Below are 21,393 nucleotides of genomic sequence, written 5' to 3'. Positions count from 1 at the left end.
CTTCTTTGATTACCCAATTTGTCTTAATTACAAGGTTCTCAAACATGTGCAACTAAATAAATGAGCAGGAAAACATTTAGGCAATAGTATTAAAAGCAGCTGAAGCTGCCTCAGCTGTGAACTTGACTGACTTCTGTGTATTTTAATAAAGATTCAGGATGGAGTTCACACATAGGTGGTTGAGGAAATGAGACACTTGTGTGCCAATCATTCTGAAATGGCAGTTTAAATCTGTAATACTACAGTACTTGTGTGACATGTACTAAAACATTTTGAGAAGGTCACTATGAAGCAAGCAGCCAGCTGTTGGTTTTATCATAGATAAACTCCTACAAAGTGCAGCAGCATTTAATACACCAGTGGAGCATGAAAAAACTGTGCAAATTAAATTGAGAAGCAGCTGTGGTTGAAGATGTGTATCTTTATATTGAACTCCTCGGGGTGCAATAGTGGGGTTGCATTAAAACATTCTATCAAAAATTTACAGCCAAACCCTTGCCTTTTAAACTAAAATAATTGAAGATAATGTGAAGGTGGCCTATTATTTCCCTTTATTTTCCAACAACTGGTTTTCCTTTGTAATACTTCAGAAATAATTTTAAAAAATTAAAAGTCCTCATGCTCTTCATAAAATATTTATTTAATAAGTTAACATTTTGTTTTTGCATAAATATTTTCTATAAAGGATTGCTCTATATTTCCACATTTTTTACTTTTTCTCATAGAAAACACATACAAAAATATGGCAAGCTGCCACATGGCAAAAGTAGTTGGGGATGTAAGAAATTTTGTATAGATTGAAATTATTTTCAATTCTGCTTGGAGCATATTAAAATCTGATTTAAAATATTCACAAACTTGCATAAATATCCTTGTATAAAATTGTTTCATGATTTTACAATATCTATTTTTTAGATGCTGCTAAGAGATCACACTTCTTAAACACAAAGGATAATCTTCTTGATGGGTTACAGTCCTTGGGCAAATGTATACAAGAAAAAGCAAAACAATACAGACGAAGCCTTTGGGATTGTACAAACATTAGAACAAGCCTAAAATTCTGCTGATTGCATAGTGTAGACCAGGGGTGTCAAACTGCCGGCCCATGGGCTGGACGCGTCACGTGGAAGCCACGCCCACCCCATTGCCGGCAATGGCAAAACCAGCCTGATACATTGTGCGACGTCACGTGACATCGCGAGTTTGACATGCCTGGTGTGGACAGTTGAGAAAAGAATACATTTTAACTTGCAAATAGCCAAGTTGCAGTGAATTTAGTTTTAAGATTACATCAGAAATATTTATTTTCAAGTTTGAAGAGCCTAATCAAATAAACATGATATAGAAAAAAAGTTAGAAAATTGTAGTATAAATTTCAATAACTTAATTGTGCCCTTGTGCTTTTAATGTTCATCTGAAGTCATAAGATCTTAAGTTTAATGGTGGCTTCTAAGCAGTGAGAACCCAGTCAGAATGGTTATATTTTGACAATTGCCAGTACAGATTATCATAATAGAATCTTCATAGAGCTGTTCTGAAAAACAATTTGGAAGTTGCAACTTAGGGAAGTGTTAAAGATGTTCAATATTTGAGGGAGTGACTTTTCTGATTTACACTTGCCCTAGGATTATGGTTTGTCAAGAAGATTGTCCTTTGCATCTCAACAGTGTAATCTGTACATAATAAAGAAATGGAAGATAGAGCCTTCTTGGCTGGGATGATCTTCTTTTAGAGATACAACAGCAATGCCACTGATTATTTACTTAAGCCATTATTTGTATTGATTATATGTTAATTATATTTTGCTTATTAGATTATTAGTGTGTTTCTATATTTCTAATGTATGGATGAATTGCAAGTTATTTTCTTTTGTGCTAAGCTCTATTCTTGTAGAATGGGAGAAATATTTTACTTAATAAATACAAATTGATCAGTGAATTCTTTTCTGCACATATTCCAATTATCTCTATAGAAGCTTACAATATAGAGTGTTCAAAGGAATGCAGAAAATATAATAACTTTTTGCTTTAATCTCAAGAAGGGTATGTAAAATGTTAGCTTCAACTTCATTAATTGTAATTTAAAACATATTCTTGTGCTATACTTCAGATTTGTAGAAGATACAATTATCAATTGGATCAATGCATCGTTTTATTTTCTGTCATTTATTGTTCAGATGTAAAGATATTTCAATATTTTTATATATAGGGGGCAATTGTCTATCCCGTTGAAAACAAATATAACAAAATGCACAATATCCTTTTTTTTTATAGATGGGTCCATATTGTTTGTGCACTTTATGTTCCCGGAGTGGCATTTGGAGATATTGACAAATTGCGACCAGTAACACTTACAGAAATGAACTATTCCAAGTATGGTGCAAAGGTAACATCAAAAGAGTTGTATTTTAAATGTAGATTGCTATTATGTATTTTTTTGTTTGCTTCTATTCATTGCAGCTTTCAAAGTGTATTGTAGATTAATATAATGATTTTTTTCTATTATTATGAACTATCTTTCTGGAGATAAGAAACAATGTAATCATTGTTCATTGTTATTGGTGATCTTGTATATTTCATATGGATTATATTATCTTTGTTGAAATTGTAATTGAAAGTGAGGCAGAAAAGCAAATATACAGTTTTAATTAAATTTTATTACAGAAATTTAGAATAATTTATGTTAATTTTTCTGTTGAAAGTAGAAGAAAAATCTATTTCAGTTTGAATTTCCCATCATTTGTACAGTCTGCTTATTTCTCCATTTTATTTTTCTTGCATTTCTATAAGATTGGATTCTTTAAAAATACATTTTGAAAGTAGTCAAGATACTTAAAGCACCCTGTATATACAGATGGTCCTTGCTTGACAACCATTCACCTGTACAGCTTGCCTGTACTATAACTATAGGGATGCTCTGTCCATTTGGCTGCCCTGAACAGCAGAATTCCTCAACATTGGTGATGTTGGTGCTGAAGTAGAGACTCACGGCCTTGAACAGTCCCATCAGGCCATCACCACTTCTGGGCACCTACACTGACCCCATTGTTACTATCACCACAAGGAGTGTCATCTGAGGCCTTGCACCATGGTCAGCCTCCACAGTGCAAAACCCCAGCTACCCATGTGCTCTATAGGTGTTGCTCCCTCTAGATGACCTTTGCTGTCTTCCTCCCATTGCTCAGAAAGAATGCCTGGCTTGGCCCTCTGTAAGACAGCTTCTGGCCAGACATTCTTCCTCAGGCTGCTCATGCCTTTCTCCAATTCACATGCGCTGCTCTCATGTTTTGGAAGGCTTTAGAGGCTTTTGCATAAAGTCAGACTGGGGGCACCTTGTCAGCAGCAGAATGAAGACAAGTAAAGGCAGCGGGGTGGTTGGGGCTTTGCTCTGTGCACTAGAGTAGCTTGCAGCATGCTTGAGGTTCACTCCTCGGCAGCAGCAGAGCTTGGGCTGAAGTAGAAGTCCAAGGGCTGTGGCATCTGGCTGAGACTGCTGAAGATCTTAGACCTCTTTTTTGGCCCCAGTGCTGCCTCTACTCCAAGGAATGTCATTGTGCAGGATGTAATGGTATGTTGAAATAACTCAGAGACCGGGAGGCAGAAGGAGAGATGCTGCCTAGGGAACAGTCAAGTAAGGGAAGACATAGCCTGCAACTGCATAATAGAAAAATAAAGAGACTTAGGAAGAATCCTTCCTAACTTCTGAGTCTGTAAAAGAGACAGAAGAGATGCACACTATTGTATTTGCAAGATTCTGTTATAATAAATTAGAATTAGCTCATCTGGTCATATTTCCTATCTGGTCTACCTGGGAAGGTTGACAAGGTGGCTAAAGTAGCAGATACGGACAGAGAGATAGTTGGGTGAGAACCTTAAAGAGGAGACAGTCCTTCACTTTACCAAGGCTCAGGGCTGGGAGGGAACTAGCTGGGAATGACTTGGATCAAGATGAGTCTTAGGACTGGTGAGATTTTATTAACAATGCAAGTTGGGATTGCCATGATTGTGTCTCTAAACAATGAAGTCATGTGACATTGCACTTTACAACTGTATTACTTAGCAAAGAAAATTCCAGTCCCAATTACCGTGGTTAACTATCTATAGATAATACTTGATGTCTGTTTTTCTAGTATTTATTCCATTGCTTTCTCTCACTGATCTGCGGCAGGAATGTAGCTTCTGTGAAGATCCTCGTTTTGCCAGAACTGGTGTTTGCATTAGCTGTGATGCTGGAATGTGTAGAGCTTATTTCCATGTGACCTGTGCTCAGAAAGAAGGCCTATTGTCAGAAGCTGCCGCAGAGGAAGTAAGTAAATTTGAGTATTCTAATGATTCAATCTGAGTTGGGATCTTTTACCATTAAAAATCCAGATAAACATATTAAAATATCATACCTAACCGCATTTATATTTTGTTATACTGAAGTCATCCTTAGGTTTAAGTGCAAGTAGTCGATGAAAAAATATTTAGCATATTTATTTAGCATAGCATACTTTATTTTAAAGTTGATTGGGTTTTTTTCCTTACATCATAATTAACAGGCATTATCTGCCTTCCTCTTTTCCTTCTGTTTTCTTTGGAGAGATGGTTGTTTTTGATAGAAAGATTTTATCCTGCAACTGTTTTATACTAAAAATGTATAAATAGGTTGATTAGGACCTTCAGCTCTTATTACAGTTGAGTGCTTCTCTAATCAAATAACACAGGGTTCAGATGCCCCATGCCATCCATTATTTTTGTCTGATATTTTGTCAGATAATAATCTATCATAATTACATTGTTGTATTATATCTGTTTAAAACTAAAAAGCTGCTTTTGGTTGCAAAATACTTATTATCAACTGTGTTATTCATGTACTGAAAGAAAAAATATACTTGTTTATGTGTACATAAAATCAATAATTCTATAAGCCTATAGTTTTTCAGAAGTTGATAAGGTTTTTAAATTTGACTTGCCTTCATTAAAAAAATGAACAACATGAGTTGTGAATGAAGAGAAATATACGTGTAGAAATAGAAATTTATTCTTCTTAGCCTTCGGATTCATGCTGGAGCCCATCCTCGGGGAACTTCTCACTCTCCAGAATGTGTTCTGATCTGCACTGTGCATTTAATTTCGCAGCCAGTAAGATTGTTGGTCAAGCAGGGACAAAAATAGCAAAAAGACAAAAATAGAAATGATTGAAGCTGGTGGCCAGGTTGAAGCCCCTTCTCAGTCAACAGGAATGCTGATTTACCACCAACTTATCAGGTACTTAGAAGCCGAAGGCATGGCAGCACAAGGAAACAACAATCAATGACTTAATAGCCGGATACCCCATTTAATAATTAAAATAATTATTAATAACTAATATTAAAAGCCACACACAATCAGGTACCACATAAAACTAGAATAAAAAACCCAGTGCACACATTTTGGAGAGTGAGATGTTTCTTGAGAATGTGTTCCAGCATGAGTTCAAAAGTTGGAAGAATAAACCTGTAGTTCCAGTGATTTACTCAGATTGGATCCTGCAACATGAGTTGTTCATGCTATGATTGAATAAAACTGTTTTAGAAACTTTAATATTTTTTTCTGGATTATGAGATCCTGCACTCAGTCACTCATGCTCTGGTAAATTCTCTCTTGGATTATTACAACTCTCTCTACATGGGGCTACTCTTGAAGAGTGTTCAGAAGCTACAATTGGTCCAGAATGCAGCAGGATGGACTATTATGGATGCTCTCCTGAGTAGCATATGTAACACCACTGTTACATGAGCTGCACTGTCCGCAATCTGTTTCCAATTTAAGATGATGGTTATTACCTTTAAAGCCCCTATAGCAAAGGTCCAGGATATACGTAGAACCATTTTTCCTCAAGGGAATCAGCCTGCCCCGCTTATGCTAGCAGAAAGAACTTATTGTGAATGCTGTCAGCCAAGGAATTCCAGAATTCCTTGACAGAAATCTATCCAGAATGCCTGGACAGAAATCCAGGCATTTCTGACATGACTCACTTCCTTTGGAACATCTTGCCACAAAAGGTAAGATTTGCCCCCTCCGTTTTAAGCTTCAGGAAGAGCCTTAAACCCTGGGTATGCCAACTGGCATGTGATCGTGAAGGAAAAGCTGTTGACTGAAGGTGGTTATGCACTAACAGAGAAGGCACCTCCACCTGTCCCTCTGAACACATCTTTATTAGTCAGTTTTAATATAATTTTAAATCTGTTGTCATATTTTCTTATTGTAAGCCACTCAGAGTGACTTCAAACTCTGAAATAACTGGAAAATAAATTTGATAAAAAATGTTCTTCATTTTTGTTTTGTTGCTTTAGGATATTGCAGATCCTTTTTTTGCTTACTGTAAACAACATGCAGACAGAATGGATAGAAAATGGAAGCGTAAGAACTATTTGGCTTTACAGTCCTACTGTAAAATGTCTTTGCAAGAAAAACAACTTTCACCTGAAGCTCAGGTATTATTATAGTTTGTTTGGTACAAGTTTCTGAATAATAATGATACAGGAAAATTAAATGAAGCAAGCATTTCTGGAAACACTGATTCTCAAATATTTTGTTTACCTGTTTGCAAACAGTGTAACATTTTTCCCTTGACTTAAATTAACACCCTCTCAGCTACTTCAGTTTCCATGAATCCGCATCTTTATCCTATTTAAGTTGATATAATGGAGATCATGATATGACAAAATTAACTAATGAAATCATAGCATTTAAGATTATATTTAAAAGATGAAATAGAAAAGAACTCCCAAGAAATTAAATTATTAAAATGAGATAAATAAGTGATTTACATTGGTACATGTACTCTAATTTTGCAAATATGCAGATAATATCTAACCTGGTTATGATTGATGAGAGATCCATCTTATGGTTATGCAGGTGGCCATTGACTTATGACTGTTTGTTAAGTGGTCGTTTGAAGTTACAACACTGAAAAATGTGACTTATGATTGGTTTTTGCATTTTTGCCTGCCACAGTTTCCCCATGGTCATGTGATCAAAATTAGAGTTCTTGGTAACTGGCTTACAGTTGAAGCATCCCAAGACCATTTGATCACTATTTGCAACATTCCCAGTTGGCTTCTCACAAAGTCAGTGGGAAAGACAGCAGGGAAGGTCACAAGTTGCAGTGATGTGATATCTTGCTTAATGAATAAACTACTTAGTTTGATAAAAAATATGGCTTAAGTCAAGGACTATATCTAATGGTTAGCTTGAGTAGGCTAATGCATAGCCTAATTGATGCTGTCAGTTTGGATGCAATAAAAATAACTTGGAGATTAGAAAATTTATCTATGGCAACTGATCCTGATGATTATATTTTATTTTCAAAATCAGAAGCAATATTCCTCTGAAAAGTGGTTGCTGGGTAAAAAACATATAGAGGAAAGTCAATACTTTCATATTCTGCTGGTGAATTTCCTTTATGGATCAAATTGACTAGCAGAACTCTTCTTGTGTGCCATGAGTTGGAAAATTCCAAATTGCTTTTGAAGAAAAATAGATTATGAAGAAAATAGATGCCATTATCAGACTTTTTAAGTTTCTGGATTGCATGATGGGATAGCATGTTCTTGAATAATACAGGGTCACTGTATATACAGTAGAGTCCATAATAGACTCTTTTGATAATTCATTTTGCTTATATTAAGTGCAGTTTGTCTTTGCTACAATATAAATGTAAAGCTTTTAAAATGAGATGAAGTTTCTTTCCCTTGATTTTGTATGCTATAATGTTTAATTTTGTGACATAGGCTCGAATTAATGCCAGACTTCAGCAATACCGGGCTAAAGCAGAATTAGCACGCACCACAAGACCACAGGCATGGGTTCCAAGAGAAAAACTGCCACGGCCACTCACTAGCAGCGCTTCAGCAATACGTAAGCTCATGCGTAAAGCTGAATTAATGGGCATTAGTACAGACATCTTTCCTGTTGATACTTCAGATACCAGTTCCAGTGTGGATGGAAGACGAAAGCATAAACAGCCAGCATTGACTGCTGATTTTGTGAATTATTATCTTGGTAAGTCTGAAATAGTCAAATTCAATTTTTGAAGCTAGTTTTTGCTTCAAATAGTTCTTGATAGAGGGGTGAAGCAGATTGCAATGGGAGCACTAATAAGCAATGTCTTCTGTTGCAGTTCACTTAGTCTTGTTTTGTTTTCAGAAAATACTAGATTTCTCTATGACTCCTATGTCTCTGAAGCAACCAAGAAAAAAACTGAACTTTGAATGGAAGAACTATCTTTCCCCTTCTCTTTCCCCTTTCTAATATGCTTCAAATAGAGGGCAAGAATTTTCTTTCTTTTGTGATTAGAGTGACTGAGACCTTTCAAAGTTTATCTCTTCCCCCCCCCTTCACCACCATGGTCATTTTAGCACTCAAGAGCATCTTTTATCCCTCTAGATTATTAACTCCATTGTTAGATAGACATTTGCATAATATGAATCTGCCATGGTTCAAAGTGGGCTTCAGTTCAGATCCATGATTTTACATTTATTCCCTAAAAATAAAGTGAAATTTAAAATGGAACTGAATGAATGGTAGTTGTGACTATTCCTTGTACTTAGAGTCATTGCAGCTTCCCATGGTCACATTATCATAACTTGTGACCTTCCCTGTCAGGTTCCAGCAAGCAAAATTAATGGGGAATCCAATAAGATGTCAAAGGTCATGGTAATATGAAGTCATCACTTAATGACCTACATGATCCTCACTTAACAATAGCAATAGCAAGGGACTATTAGAACTAGTGTCACCAATGGCACAATTAGTTGGTTTTTCAGTATGACTGCATTGCTTAATGAGTTCCATGAAAATGGAACAAGCATTTTTAAAATACTTTAAAATACGTTTACAATTTAGAAATTCTGTAGGTTCTTTTCATTTGTTCATTTGCTCTCCTACTATGCTACTTGTTCTGAATTGTTCTCTAACTGTATGCTTATTGCTACAGGTATTTTTTATAACAGAGAGATTTCTACTCTTGGAAAGTATATAAAATATATATACTGCTCAAAAAAATAAAGGGAACAGAGACGTATAGGATCCTATATGTTTGTGTTCCCTTTATTTTTTTTGAGCAGTATATTATCACTGCTTTGCTGTCAGATCAAGTTTACTAGAATTTTGTTTCAAATACTTCAATATATTCATATAAGAATGATGTTGTCATTGAATTCTCTTACGCTTTATACTAAATAAAAACTGCATATTAGCATAGCTATATTCTTTTGTTTTGATTTAAAGATACAGTGAGAGATTCAGTTATTTGAGTATAACTACAATCTCTTATTTCATACATAAGTAAGGTGTTGATTTTTATTTTAGAGAGGAACATGCGCATGATCCAGATTCAGGAGAATATGGCAGAACAGAAGACAATTAAGGATAAGCTGGAGAATGAACAAGAAAAACTTCATATAGAATACAACAAGGTAAGAAAGCCATGTAAAATTTATATGATGTAGTTAATTAATTCTTAAAACATAACAGAAATTAAATTCAGCGCTCTTTGACTCATAATTGAACATACACACACACACACACACACACACACACACACACATCTGAAGTTAAACTCAATGTTTCAGTGGTCTTCATTCACAACTCAGTAACTTATTGAAAAACATTTCTCAGATTCTTGTACTTACTTTCAATTATTTTTAATGACTGAAACTGAAATCAGTCATTGGGACAAGGTATTATCAAAGAAGGTAATTTTAGGAGCATTTTTATTTCTTATTTGTAACTACAAGACTACAGTAGAGTTCAGGACCCACAGAGATAGTGCTGTCTGTCAAACTCTTTATTGGCAGCAGGCAGCTACCCATGCTTCTAGAGAACAGTAGTGACTCAGCAGTTTAGAAGACATACATATGCATTATAATCTCCAAGTCTCTGCTGCATTCTTGAAGGTATGTAATATAAATTTTAAATAAATAATTATTTAAGATTGTTTAAATATACCACAATGTAAAAAAGATGTTAAGACTCTTGAAAGAATACAGAGAAGAGCAAAAAAGATGATTAGGAGACTGGATGCTAAAACATGTAAGGAAGGATTGCTGGAATTGGGTATGTCTAGTTTAATGAAGAGAAAGACGAGGGGGGACATGATAGCAGTATTCCAATATCTCAGGGGCTGTCACAAAGAAGAGGGAGTCAAGCTATTCTCCAAAGCGCCTGAAGGCAGGACAAGAAGCAACGGATGGAAACTAATCAAGGGGAGAAGCAACCTAGAACTAAGGAGAAACTTCCTGACAGTTAGAACAATTAACCAGTGGAACAACCTGCCTCCAGAAGCTGTGAATGTTCCAATACTGGAAGTTTTTAAGAAGAGACTGGACAGCCATTTATCTGAAATGGTATAGGGTTTCCTGCCTGAGCAGTGGCTTGGACTAGATAACCTCCAAGGTTTTTTATTATTATTATTATTACTATTATTACTACTACTACTACTACTACTACTACTACTACTATGATGATGATATTCAAATATAGAATTTAGCCATTATAGATAAGATTACTATTTACTCTGGCTTTTAACATGCCCATGCTCTATTAGAATTGTCTAAAAATAAGGCATAGTCATGAGAAGAAAATGTTATTTCAAGTTAAACCTAAAGGACTTAATGTAATTTTATATTTTCTTACCTTAAGCGTACAGATTCGTTGTACTGAAGTTTTCATTTCCAGTATAGAAATACTTGGCATTTTGTTACAAATGGAAATAACGGAGTGCAACTGTTGTGATGTTTCTTACTGCCATCATAATTTTATTATCAGATAAAATTATTTATGTTCTTTTTTTACTAAGCAATCTGGATGCCTATGTTTTCTTTCTGGAGTTATGAATGGTTGATTAACTTTACTGCTTTCACTAGCATTGACATGAAAGACCAATTTTATTATTTAAATATTTATGTTAGAAAAGATATTGTAAGTAAAGAATGCCTCCTCCTGGAGAAGAGATGCTAAATAATTTCTGCATTTTTAATGTGATTTTATTTTTTAGTTGTGTGAATCTTTAGAAGACCTTCAAAATATGAATTCAAAGCTACGAAATGAAGGGCAGGGAATGTGGGCTCTCCTAGGAAGAATTATTGGACAGGTTGGTCTCTCCACTCTTTTCCCCCTTTTTTATGTTTTTTAGATCACATATACATAAGAATATGCTTTTCTCTTTTTTACTGCCACTTTTGGTGGGTGGAAAGATACATTTGATAAAGTCCTGGCCTTTCTCTTGGAGGTAATGATTTCTGATTGAAATATATCTCGGGCTCCAAATGGTACTTACTAGGAACCTATACTTTAATTTTGTTTTTGTTTTAGCTATCTTGTTTGCAAAATTCTTTCATTTGCTATAACTGATTGACCTGTCATTTGTGATGAAGCTAAACCTGAAGCATGAGTTAATCTAACTGCTCTCGCTGTCTTTTGTTTTTGTTTTTGACTCATAGCAATTGAAGCTTCCAGACAAGCAGTTTTTGTTGGAGTAGATTGTTTTCTAGAGCTTCTTTTTGTGAATATACTACACAAATAATATTTTTAAATTATATATAAAGATTCCTTTTCTTTTTAAGGAAACAGTATTCTAAAGCACAAGTGGCTTTTTATAGTAGCAATAGCTGATTATCTTACCACATCATTTTTAAATTCACTGTGTTATAAGACATTTTTTAACTAAATGGTTTCAATATTTAATTTTATTATATGTTTAGCTACATTTAAGGATGCAAGGAACCTTTTTTCCCAGTTATCTATCTATTCTCCTTCTTGTTTCCACTTTTTTATTGCTAAATGTTAGAATTTACACTTCTATATTTAATTGACTCCATTTACAAATACTAATTTCTGTGGTTTACTGTTTAGTACTTCTCATCTTAGTAGTCATAAAATTAAAAATATTCAATGAGTTAATATAGAGTTCTCAAGAAATACAAATACAATTGTGTGATTTTCATCATGAAAAGGTATTGTTTTTTTAATTATATAGGTCATTATTAATGTTATTTTTTTTATAAAATAAAGTGATGTCTTAAAAAAAATAGACCACTGGCCAGGAATAGTATTATAAATAGCCTAAGGATTTAACAGTGTACACTTATATAGATCTTCCAAGCTGGCTGGTATATTTATTCTAATATGGTTTACTGGAAATCTATTACCATAAGTGTAAGTTTCTTAATAAGAAATTTTGCCACTTTTAAAAAAAATAAAATTTACTAATGCAATTATTTAATAATGATAATAAAAAGTAGTAGTTTCATTTGCATAGTTTGCATGACACCTTTTTCCAGTTGGTTGAACAGATGCAGCCCCTTAGGGCCCTTTAGAAATGACTTTGATAGATGGTTGCTGTCTGTGAAGCTAGCATACTGCATATTAGTAGAAACCCGAAGAGAATCTCTGCTGCTTTGTGGAGAGTTTGGTCCAATAAGATAATTTTTCTAATTAACCTATGGAGCACCACTGTAGCAGAGATGTTGAAGAAAATAAACTGTTTCAGTATTATTTTGTGAAGTGTAGTAGATTTTTCTTTTTCCTTTTTCCTTTTAACCTTCTAAACCAGCTTGTCCTTGCCTATTTCTTTTAAAGCTTTCTCCGTTAAAGGGGGGAAAAGTTAAAAAGGCAAAGCTTTAATGTCTCTGGCTTCTTTTTCTATTGCATTGAGAAATATGTGAATGCAGTTTCAATTCTGAGAAGAAATTTGGAGACAGAAAATATGACATAGTCACATTTGTGACTTGACAGTTTTTCACAAATCTCTTCCGGTCAACTGCTGACTGGGAAATACACGGATATGTTCATTATATATTTGTCTTACCAATATTCCTATATTTCCTCAAACCCCACAGAAACTAAATATACCAGCAATTTTACGAGCACCCAAGGAGAGAAAGCCCAGTAAAAAGGAAGGTGGAACTCATAAGACTACAACCCTTCCAGCAGTACTTTATAGGCAAGTAGCAGCAATACTCTCTTGTGCTCATTAGAAGAGCAAACTGCATAATTGCACAATCGTAAATTAGAGGTTGAAAAAAGAAAATCTTTTCTGTTCTCTCCCCATTTACTTCTTTGCTAACAATCTGGTTGATTAAGGGACTTATAAAATAAAAGAATTACAGATATTAGTGCCTTGGGTTAATAATTCATCTCAGGCCAATATGGCCAATATTGCTTTTAACAAATTTCAATTTCAGTCAACTGAATATATTTTTTTTTCTTCCATTGCTTTCCATTTCTAGATGCTACAGTTTGCTATATAACTTGACTGTTTGTTTTTGTTTTTTTATTTATAGTTAAAGCTTGGCTATAAACTACTGATAGACTTCATTTTGAAAGAAAATATATTTCATACCTGAATTATTCAAATCCATTTTTATTAAAATTTTCAGAACAAACTACCATAGAAAAGACTGTACAGAATAGCTGTGTGCTTTAAAACCAATCTCCCTTTTACATAGATATATTTAAAATTATTAACCTAGATATTTATTGTTACACATATATATAATTCATTTTATTATCTGGTTCCCTAATTAATATTTAAGTGACACTCCTTAGGGAAGCCCAAGATTGAAGAAAGCAATATTTCTATATTGTTACTAAGAAAATGATGTAAAAGCCACTATGAGTTAAGTTTTACATAAAGAGTTTATTTTACATGTATACTTATCAATATAAGAAAAAGTTCAACACTTACAAGCATGTAAGTGGGGTCTATCAGTAGTTTGCTTGATATTTTCAGAAAGAAGTCACCATCTGCTCCTGGCTGTTTTCAACATTTTATAATAAAACAATTTAACTCCTAAATATCTAAATAGCTAATTTTATAGCTAATATCTATTAATATAGTTGTCCTCCTAAATTATGTATTTATTCATGTACTCACTCATTGACTTATTTTATTAGAAATGTATCTCAGTGAATCTGTATTGATTCACTTATTTCCTGGCAATATGACTAAAATTAAAAGCAAAAAAGTTAGCTTGAATTTGAAATTAGTCTTATATTTTTAAAATTTCAAGAATTTCAAGCTAGTAACTAACCTTTAAAATGCCCTGGTAAATAAGAATATTTAATTATCTGCTTAAGATCTTCTGCTTATGCATAAGGATCTCTGGATTCTACCCCATATTAATTTTGAGACAGCTTAGCAAAGTATTTGCATTTTCTTAAATGAAACCTTTTCCTGCATTTCCAAGTTGTGGGATTTGCAAGAAGAACCATGATCAGCACCTCCTTTTGCTGTGTGATACTTGTAAACTCCATTATCACCTTGGATGTCTGGACCCTCCACTTTCAAGGATGCCAAGGAAGACTAAAAACAGTTACTGGTAAGAATATTATAAATATATCCTATTTCCTTTGGGATTAAGAAATAAGATCATGAACCTACTATATAGAAATCTGAAGTTTTTTCATGCAAAGTTTTTAATTTAGATCTTACTGGAGAGTTTTTCAAATGTTCTTACATGTTTTTTATTCCCGTAGCGGTGCTGATGCTTGAAATTTTACAAAACAGAGGTCCCTTCTTTTATAACTTTATTGTGGTCTAGGAAGATTTAAAAAAAAAAAAAATTATGCCGAACTAACTACCAAGTCACTGATTTCTTTTCCTAGAAGTTAACTTTTATAACTTTTTAAATAATGAGGTTTATTGAAGTGAACAGATACAAAAATAAAAAGTGATACAAACTAAGAATATTGATAAAATCAATACAAAAAATATAAAAAGAAAAAAAATGCAGAGAAAATAAATAAAAGTAATAAAGATATATAAAGAAATGATTTTTTCCTTCATCAAAGCAAGTACAAACAATTTAAATAACTTATTTGCTTTACTTTCATGTAAGTATAGGAAGACAAAAATCACCTCATATCTCATCTCTTATTTATAAATATATATACATTATGTATGATCTCAGTATTGATAAAGATGTGTTACATGAGGATTGGCCCCTACTGCCCTATCAAAAGTTTCCATTTCTGACTTTTACTACTGAGGGAAAATATTAAATATATAAAGATAGTTATAATAAATTATTTGGTAATAGATCTACTTACATTTTGGAGTAAGAAGACTAGCATACCAAGTGCAGCTCTCAAACCAGAGAGCTGAGCAGAGAACAGAGTTATTTTATAATGGTGACGATGACAACTTCCATTTTAAATATTTAATAATGCATATTTTTCAGCAACTGCTTTCGTGAGTGTTGTTGTTACCTATCACTGAAAAACTATAGGAAAGGTCAAATTAACAAAACAAACAAGATAACTCTGTGTTTAGTCTTAGCATTCAACCAGCCAACTGGCATTTTGAGGCCTTAGTTGTAATTTTTAAAAAGAGCAGTGTTAAATCCACATACGTTTAACGGTATTTTGATACTAATTTCTGTTGACCTGACTTTTGTTCTTATGTTCTGGCTAGTCTGTTTCCAGAAGAAATTTTCGCTTATAACAGCACTAGCCTTCTTGCTGTATTTTAGCAGATGGTACTGTTTGAAGGGTGAGTCTGCATTGCAGTCTCCTGATATTACGGAAAACTCCAGAAGGCCACTTATTGGTGTGGTATTGTTATCAGACGCCCCAGGGATGATTATATATTTCTGTCTTTATTTTCTTTCTTGGGAGATTTTGTGGATAGCAACAGAAAATATTTAGGAGACAAAACCTGAAAAATAGGGTGAAATGAAATGAGGTGGTAGAGGGTTGTATAAAGTTCCAGAAGTGTTTTCTATTTTAAAGTTATTCATCTTTCAATGCAGAGATTATAAATAAGAACCACAGACTTGAAGATCATACTCATTTAAACTAACTCCATTAATTTCATTGTATTTTTTTTTGCTGTGATTGAATTTTTAAGACTTCAACCTATATTATTGGAATAGTAATATAAAAATTAGTAATAAATAAATAAATAGATACCTGATCAGTACCATATTGAATTATTCCTAATATATTGTGGGATTGAATGAATACAAAAGGAATTATTGTATGTCATCTAGAATTTTTTTTAATGTTTTGGTTCAGGCATAATGAATACTGAAGTTAATTTTCAGTGACCAGATTAAATTGAAAAGTAATTCACTGATTTTATTCTGCCTTTTAGTCATGCTGAAAGATTATTTTAAAAGCCATACTATCAAGAAGAAATAAACTAACATCCCAGTGGTAAAAAGTCAAAGAGGTAGAAAGCTTTTATTTCCAAAAGTCTATGTAGTTGCCACAATTTCATGCTTCAGCTACATTTGTGATCACAAGCTTGGCTTTCACTTTTAATTTAACTAAGGTATATTCAGTGTGATGGGATTATAACAGAGAAAATGAGACTTATTGATTGCATCTGTTTCATCTTTAAATGTGTCTTTGTCAATTCTTTTCAAAATCATAAGAAATAGTATAGAAAGTTCTGTTGAAGTTTGCATTAGAAATGTGAAGTTCCATAAAACAATATCCCTGCTACTTACGATGGTTACAGTGTTTCTATTTCATGTCTTTCATTTACTCCTAGAAGTTCATATTGCTGTGAGAAAGAAGAAAAAAATACATAAATTCTGATTTATTTTATTTTTTTATTGCTGGAATTGTATTAAAGTGTACAATAATAGTACTTATATTGGAAGGCCTATTTATTATCTGTTGTAAAACATTTATTTTGGAAAAGTAATGGTTTTCTAATGGATTTTTTCTAGAATACTTTTCCAGCTCAAAGAACTATTGAGATTATGCATAGGAAAGATATAGCCAGCAACTCCCATAAATGTGGATTTCAAATGACAGAATTTTTCAGCCTGCATTCATTGCCAGTGACGTCTTGATATTGAAGTCCATCAATCCATGTTGATAATCTAGTTTACTTTACCTGTTCAGAAACTAAACTTAGTTAAACTTGTCTAGTGTTTGGGTGGGATACTGCTAGGAAATACTAATGAGATAGGGTAAACTGGAAGGTTAAAAAACAACTTGAAAGAAGAAAATAGTAAACTACTTTAGTATTGTTGCCAAGAAAACTGCATGAATATGTTCATGAAGCCACCAAAATTTGAATTTAATCCTGAAAGGACTTTATCTTATTATCTTATATCATATCAGTTGATGTGAAGTTACTTGTTACAAAAGTGATGAATATTAGTTGCATTTGTATATCTGCTTTAGGTTTTTCCTTTGGGCTTTTAAAACACTTGATATAGAAAAAAAATATAGGCATTCTATTGGAGTTATGAGAGTTTCTCCTATGATTCTATATTTAAAAAAAATTAAATAGTACATTAAAATAGAGATTCTATCTAAACAAATACTTTTATATGGACAGCCATCTTAATGTCAGAAACTGTTAGCTTTAGAGCTAGGGTTGTACTATAAAGAAATATCTTCCAACTAGTAACATCCAGATAATTAATTTTATGTAAGTACACAAGAAATGTTTATATTAACTTTCTATTAATTGATATCTCTCAGCTTTCTTTTAGGAGACTCTAGATTTATAGTAAACTTCCTCTCCTCCTATTGTAAAATGTGTGTTTTACATTTGGGATTCTTGCCATGTTTAATTTGAAGTGATTAATTGACATCCCAAAGACACCCAAGATGATTTGGCTCATCTTTCTTCAAGAGCTCAAATTCATTGTGGGAGATATTATTTGTAAAGAAGAAGTTGTAATAAAAAAGAGATCATATACTATATCTTCTAATAAAGAAAACCTGATGGGATGAAACATTTGGCCCATGTTTTTTTTCCACATGTACTACAATCTGTACATGTGAAAAACATACCATTGTTTCCTTTCCGCCTGTATGTGGTGTTCTTTTGCTTTCTAAACATAATCTTTAAAAAAACCTTTTTTCCCAATCTGTATGCTTTTGCTTTGGAAGCTGCTGAATTCAGCTTGAATTTCTATATATGTTGTCTTTCCAGGCAATGTTCAGAATGCGACCAAGCAGGTAGCAGTGACATGGAAGCAGACATTGCCATGGAAACTTTACCAGATGGAACTAAGCGATCAAGGAGGCAGATTAAGGAGCCAGTAAAATTTGTTCCACAGGATGTACCTCCAGAACCAAAGAAGATTCCTATCAGAAACACGGTAAATGACAGCTGAGGCAGAATACACATATATAAGCCTTTCTGTCTTAATGCAAAATTTATGTACCAAGTATCTCACTATGAAAATTTTTAACTGCTTAAAAATAATAACTTATTTCTAGGTTTTAGTATAAACTATGAAACATTTTGGGATCAGAAACTGGTTTAACCATGAAAAGTAAAATAATTTTTGATTTTTTCTTACATTTATTTCATATTATTATGTATTCCGCAGACTGTTTTATTTTTTGAACATATAAGCATATTGGAATTTAAAACATTAAATAGACAAAAATAATCCCTATGAATTCATGCAGTAAGTAATAAATGATCTTTTTATGCTTGAATGCGTAACTTTTCACCCTTTAAGTAGATAGATTTTGTTGTGACTGCTAAAGAACAAGAATTTTCTCATTGTGCATTCTGAAATGTCATATATTCAAACTATACCACATGAATATCTGTAATTCAAATATAGTGACAAGCTTTCAAGTTTCTTTTGCTGACAGAATATTTGTTTTTTAAGTTGACATAATTGAATCATTAGCGCTTATCAGGGCTTTTTTTCTCATAGAACGCCCAGAACAGAGTTCCGGCACCTTTTTTGGATGGAACCTTGTAGGGTAGGCAAGGCGGGTTGTATGACGTGTGTGAGTTACGGCACTTTTTTTTTTTTTTTTTAGAAAAGCACTGGCGCTTTATATACCTTGGCTAGTGAATGAAATCATTTCAGAATAGTGGATGTGTTTATGAGATGATTCTTCCTCACCTATTTACTAATATGAACATATTTTGCTTGATCTATGTGATTTGGGGAGCAAACAGTTGTCTTTCTGTGATGCTGAATTGATACTACACTATAACTGCAGATAAACAACATTTAATGATTGTACTTTTTCTTATTTTAAATAAACTTTAAATGAAATATATTTAATAAATATATAAAACCAATATAGAAGGAAATTTTATATTTATCCAGTAAATTTGTATCATAGCAACTTATTTTATATGCTGTAACCTATTTTTAATGAGGTCTTGCTTTATTTCCTTGTCAAAGTTAGACAATAAACTCAAGTCACTTAAATCCCTCATTCTGGGATATTTCTGAGGTTTGCTGCCTTGACAAGATTAACTTTCTTTGTGTAGTCTGTGGCCTGCTGTGAGTGATTAAGTGCTTTTTTATAGAAAATGTTCTATGTATAATACTATCTTATATTGCCCTCATTAATGTATAGTAACATTGTGTATTACATTTAAAAATAGGGAATATTGTTCAAGAAATAAGCACTTTGTATTCTATTTTTCCTGGCTTTTGTTTAAAAACTCAAAGAATTAATTTTGCCCAGGTTTCATAATACATATTATCCCAAGAACTGTTATTGGATTGAGGTATGGTTCAACTGCAGTTTGCCTAGAATTATTGCAATCTGGTTAATAAGTGTCTTGCCAGAATGCAAAATATAAAACCTTGTTTGGGTCCATACGTTATTCATAGATCATAATATGTGTATTACTCCTGGTTACTGAATTACAGTACTGATTCTGTCATGCGCTACCAAATATATTAGCTTGAATTCAAGCCAAATATAACTTTCATTGGCATCCCTTTCATCTTCTAGACCTATATGTTCTAAAGAAGAAGAGTTAAGGTATGGAGAATTTGCAAACAAAGACTTATTCTATGGATTGTATGGTCTATGTGTTGCTTTATTAATGTATTCCACTTTGATATATGTCTATTGTATAAAACTATGTAATAAGAGATGATGCTTGTGGATGAGATGTATAGACACATTAAAATTAGCTACGTTCACATATTATTTATGCTTGGCTTTTTTTTAATCATGGGTTACTAAGGCAAAACCAAACCAAAACCAGTTATACAGTTTATTTTCCTTTAATTTGTAATTGCACCTAGTTTCTTGTGGATTCATCAGAGGTCTGACATAATATATAAAACATAAAACCATAAGAACTCTCATAAAATCATCAAACAACTCTAATTTACATTTGTGTATATACTAAGGCACAATTACGGTATCAACAAGAAATCATGGTTTCAGACTGGTTTATTATCCTAACCTATTTGCAGATCACATAAAATTGCAAATAAACAACTGTTTTATCGCTTTCTCACATGTATATATCCATCTCTCATTCACAGACATATTTCACTTCATGTTTACTTCTGTAGCAAAGGAAACTTTTCTCCAACCTAGCATTGGAGAAGGAAATAAAAATTCAAAGATAAGAAACAAATTATTTGTTTTCTCTGCTGTGATTTCAAATAGAGCACTCTTTTTCTACTCCCATATAGAGGTCACTACAGATAGAACACAGATAAAGCGAAGAAAGGGTAAACAACATATTGCTGCAGAGATTTAAAAGCATAGGTGTGATTTGTGGGTTGTCTGTATGAATGCTTTTGTATTAATAGAATGACAGGAGATATAGTGTAGGAAAACTAATCCAAGATAAATTCTACAGATTTGTAGTTGCTTCTTGGTTTTGCATTTATAATGTCTTACATATATTTGAGAAAACTGTGGATGAGTACCTAAACTGAAACACTCAGTGATCCTACTCAAAATATTGAGGTTCAAGTTATCTTTTCCAATCCTTTTTCTGAGACCCATCTTACAAAGTAAAAAAATATTAAACAAAATTATATATATAATTTAGACATACAGAGTTGTTCTGCAATGAATCACTTATTTAGCTCATTACCAAATAATGTTTTTTAATTATTTACATCTTTTAACAATAATTGCTTATGTCTGAAGAATCCTATATTGGTTTTGTATGTTTATTAGATATTATATTTCATTTAAAGTTTATTTAAAATATGAAAAAGTACAACCATTAAATTTTATCTATAGTTACTGTATAGCATATTCAATGACAGATATAATCACAGGTTCAGAAAAAATTAAAAGTTAAAACACTTTTTACAAAATTGGGTGTTCACTAATTTGCATGCTGATGAAGTTGTGTTAGAAATGTAAGGTAGGAGACAATATATTTGAATTTACTTTCAAAATTTAAAATGTGTCATTTTTTAAAAAAATTCTTCTTTTATATCTTATATTTATGTATTATATTAAAATAGTACATTAGGAAAGTATTTTTCCTCCCATTATCTCTTCTAATGGAAAGAGCAATAAGAACTTTTTTTCTGAATTTTTCTCAGCATTCTTACTTTTTCTTGTCCATAAGTTTTTTAAAACTAAAGTATTGTTACATTTCCCTCAAAGAATCTGAGCCACTTGTCAGTTCTCTTAAGAATGTTTATAAATC

The 21,393-nt window shown here is 32.7% G+C and overlaps 1 protein-coding gene across 7 annotated transcripts in view; it reads left to right on the top strand.

Annotated features, from left to right (window-relative positions):
• PHF14 (PHD finger protein 14) overlaps positions 1-21,393 on the top strand; it is a 134,902-nt gene that overhangs the window by 26,174 nt on the left and 87,335 nt on the right. For all 7 annotated transcript variants that reach the window (XM_039319970.1, XM_039319972.1, XM_039319975.1 and 4 more), the window contains exons 6-14: positions 2,274-2,385; positions 4,168-4,305; positions 6,317-6,457; positions 7,757-8,027; positions 9,336-9,442; positions 11,023-11,118; positions 12,866-12,969; positions 14,216-14,347; positions 17,929-18,097. In XM_039319970.1, the coding sequence (XP_039175904.1) occupies positions 2,274-2,385; positions 4,168-4,305; positions 6,317-6,457; positions 7,757-8,027; positions 9,336-9,442; positions 11,023-11,118; positions 12,866-12,969; positions 14,216-14,347; positions 17,929-18,097 (1,270 nt within the window). The remainder of the gene's footprint in view (positions 1-2,273; positions 2,386-4,167; positions 4,306-6,316; positions 6,458-7,756; positions 8,028-9,335; positions 9,443-11,022; positions 11,119-12,865; positions 12,970-14,215; positions 14,348-17,928; positions 18,098-21,393) is intronic.

The sequence above is a fragment of the Crotalus tigris genome, unplaced genomic scaffold (genome assembly GCF_016545835.1).
Source record: "Crotalus tigris isolate CLP2741 ecotype Arizona unplaced genomic scaffold, ASM1654583v1 scf7180000023617.9722795, whole genome shotgun sequence".
NCBI lineage: Eukaryota > Metazoa > Chordata > Lepidosauria > Squamata > Viperidae > Crotalus > Crotalus tigris.
Note: the sequence above shows the minus strand (reverse complement) of the source record. Positions and strands in the feature narration are given on the sequence as shown.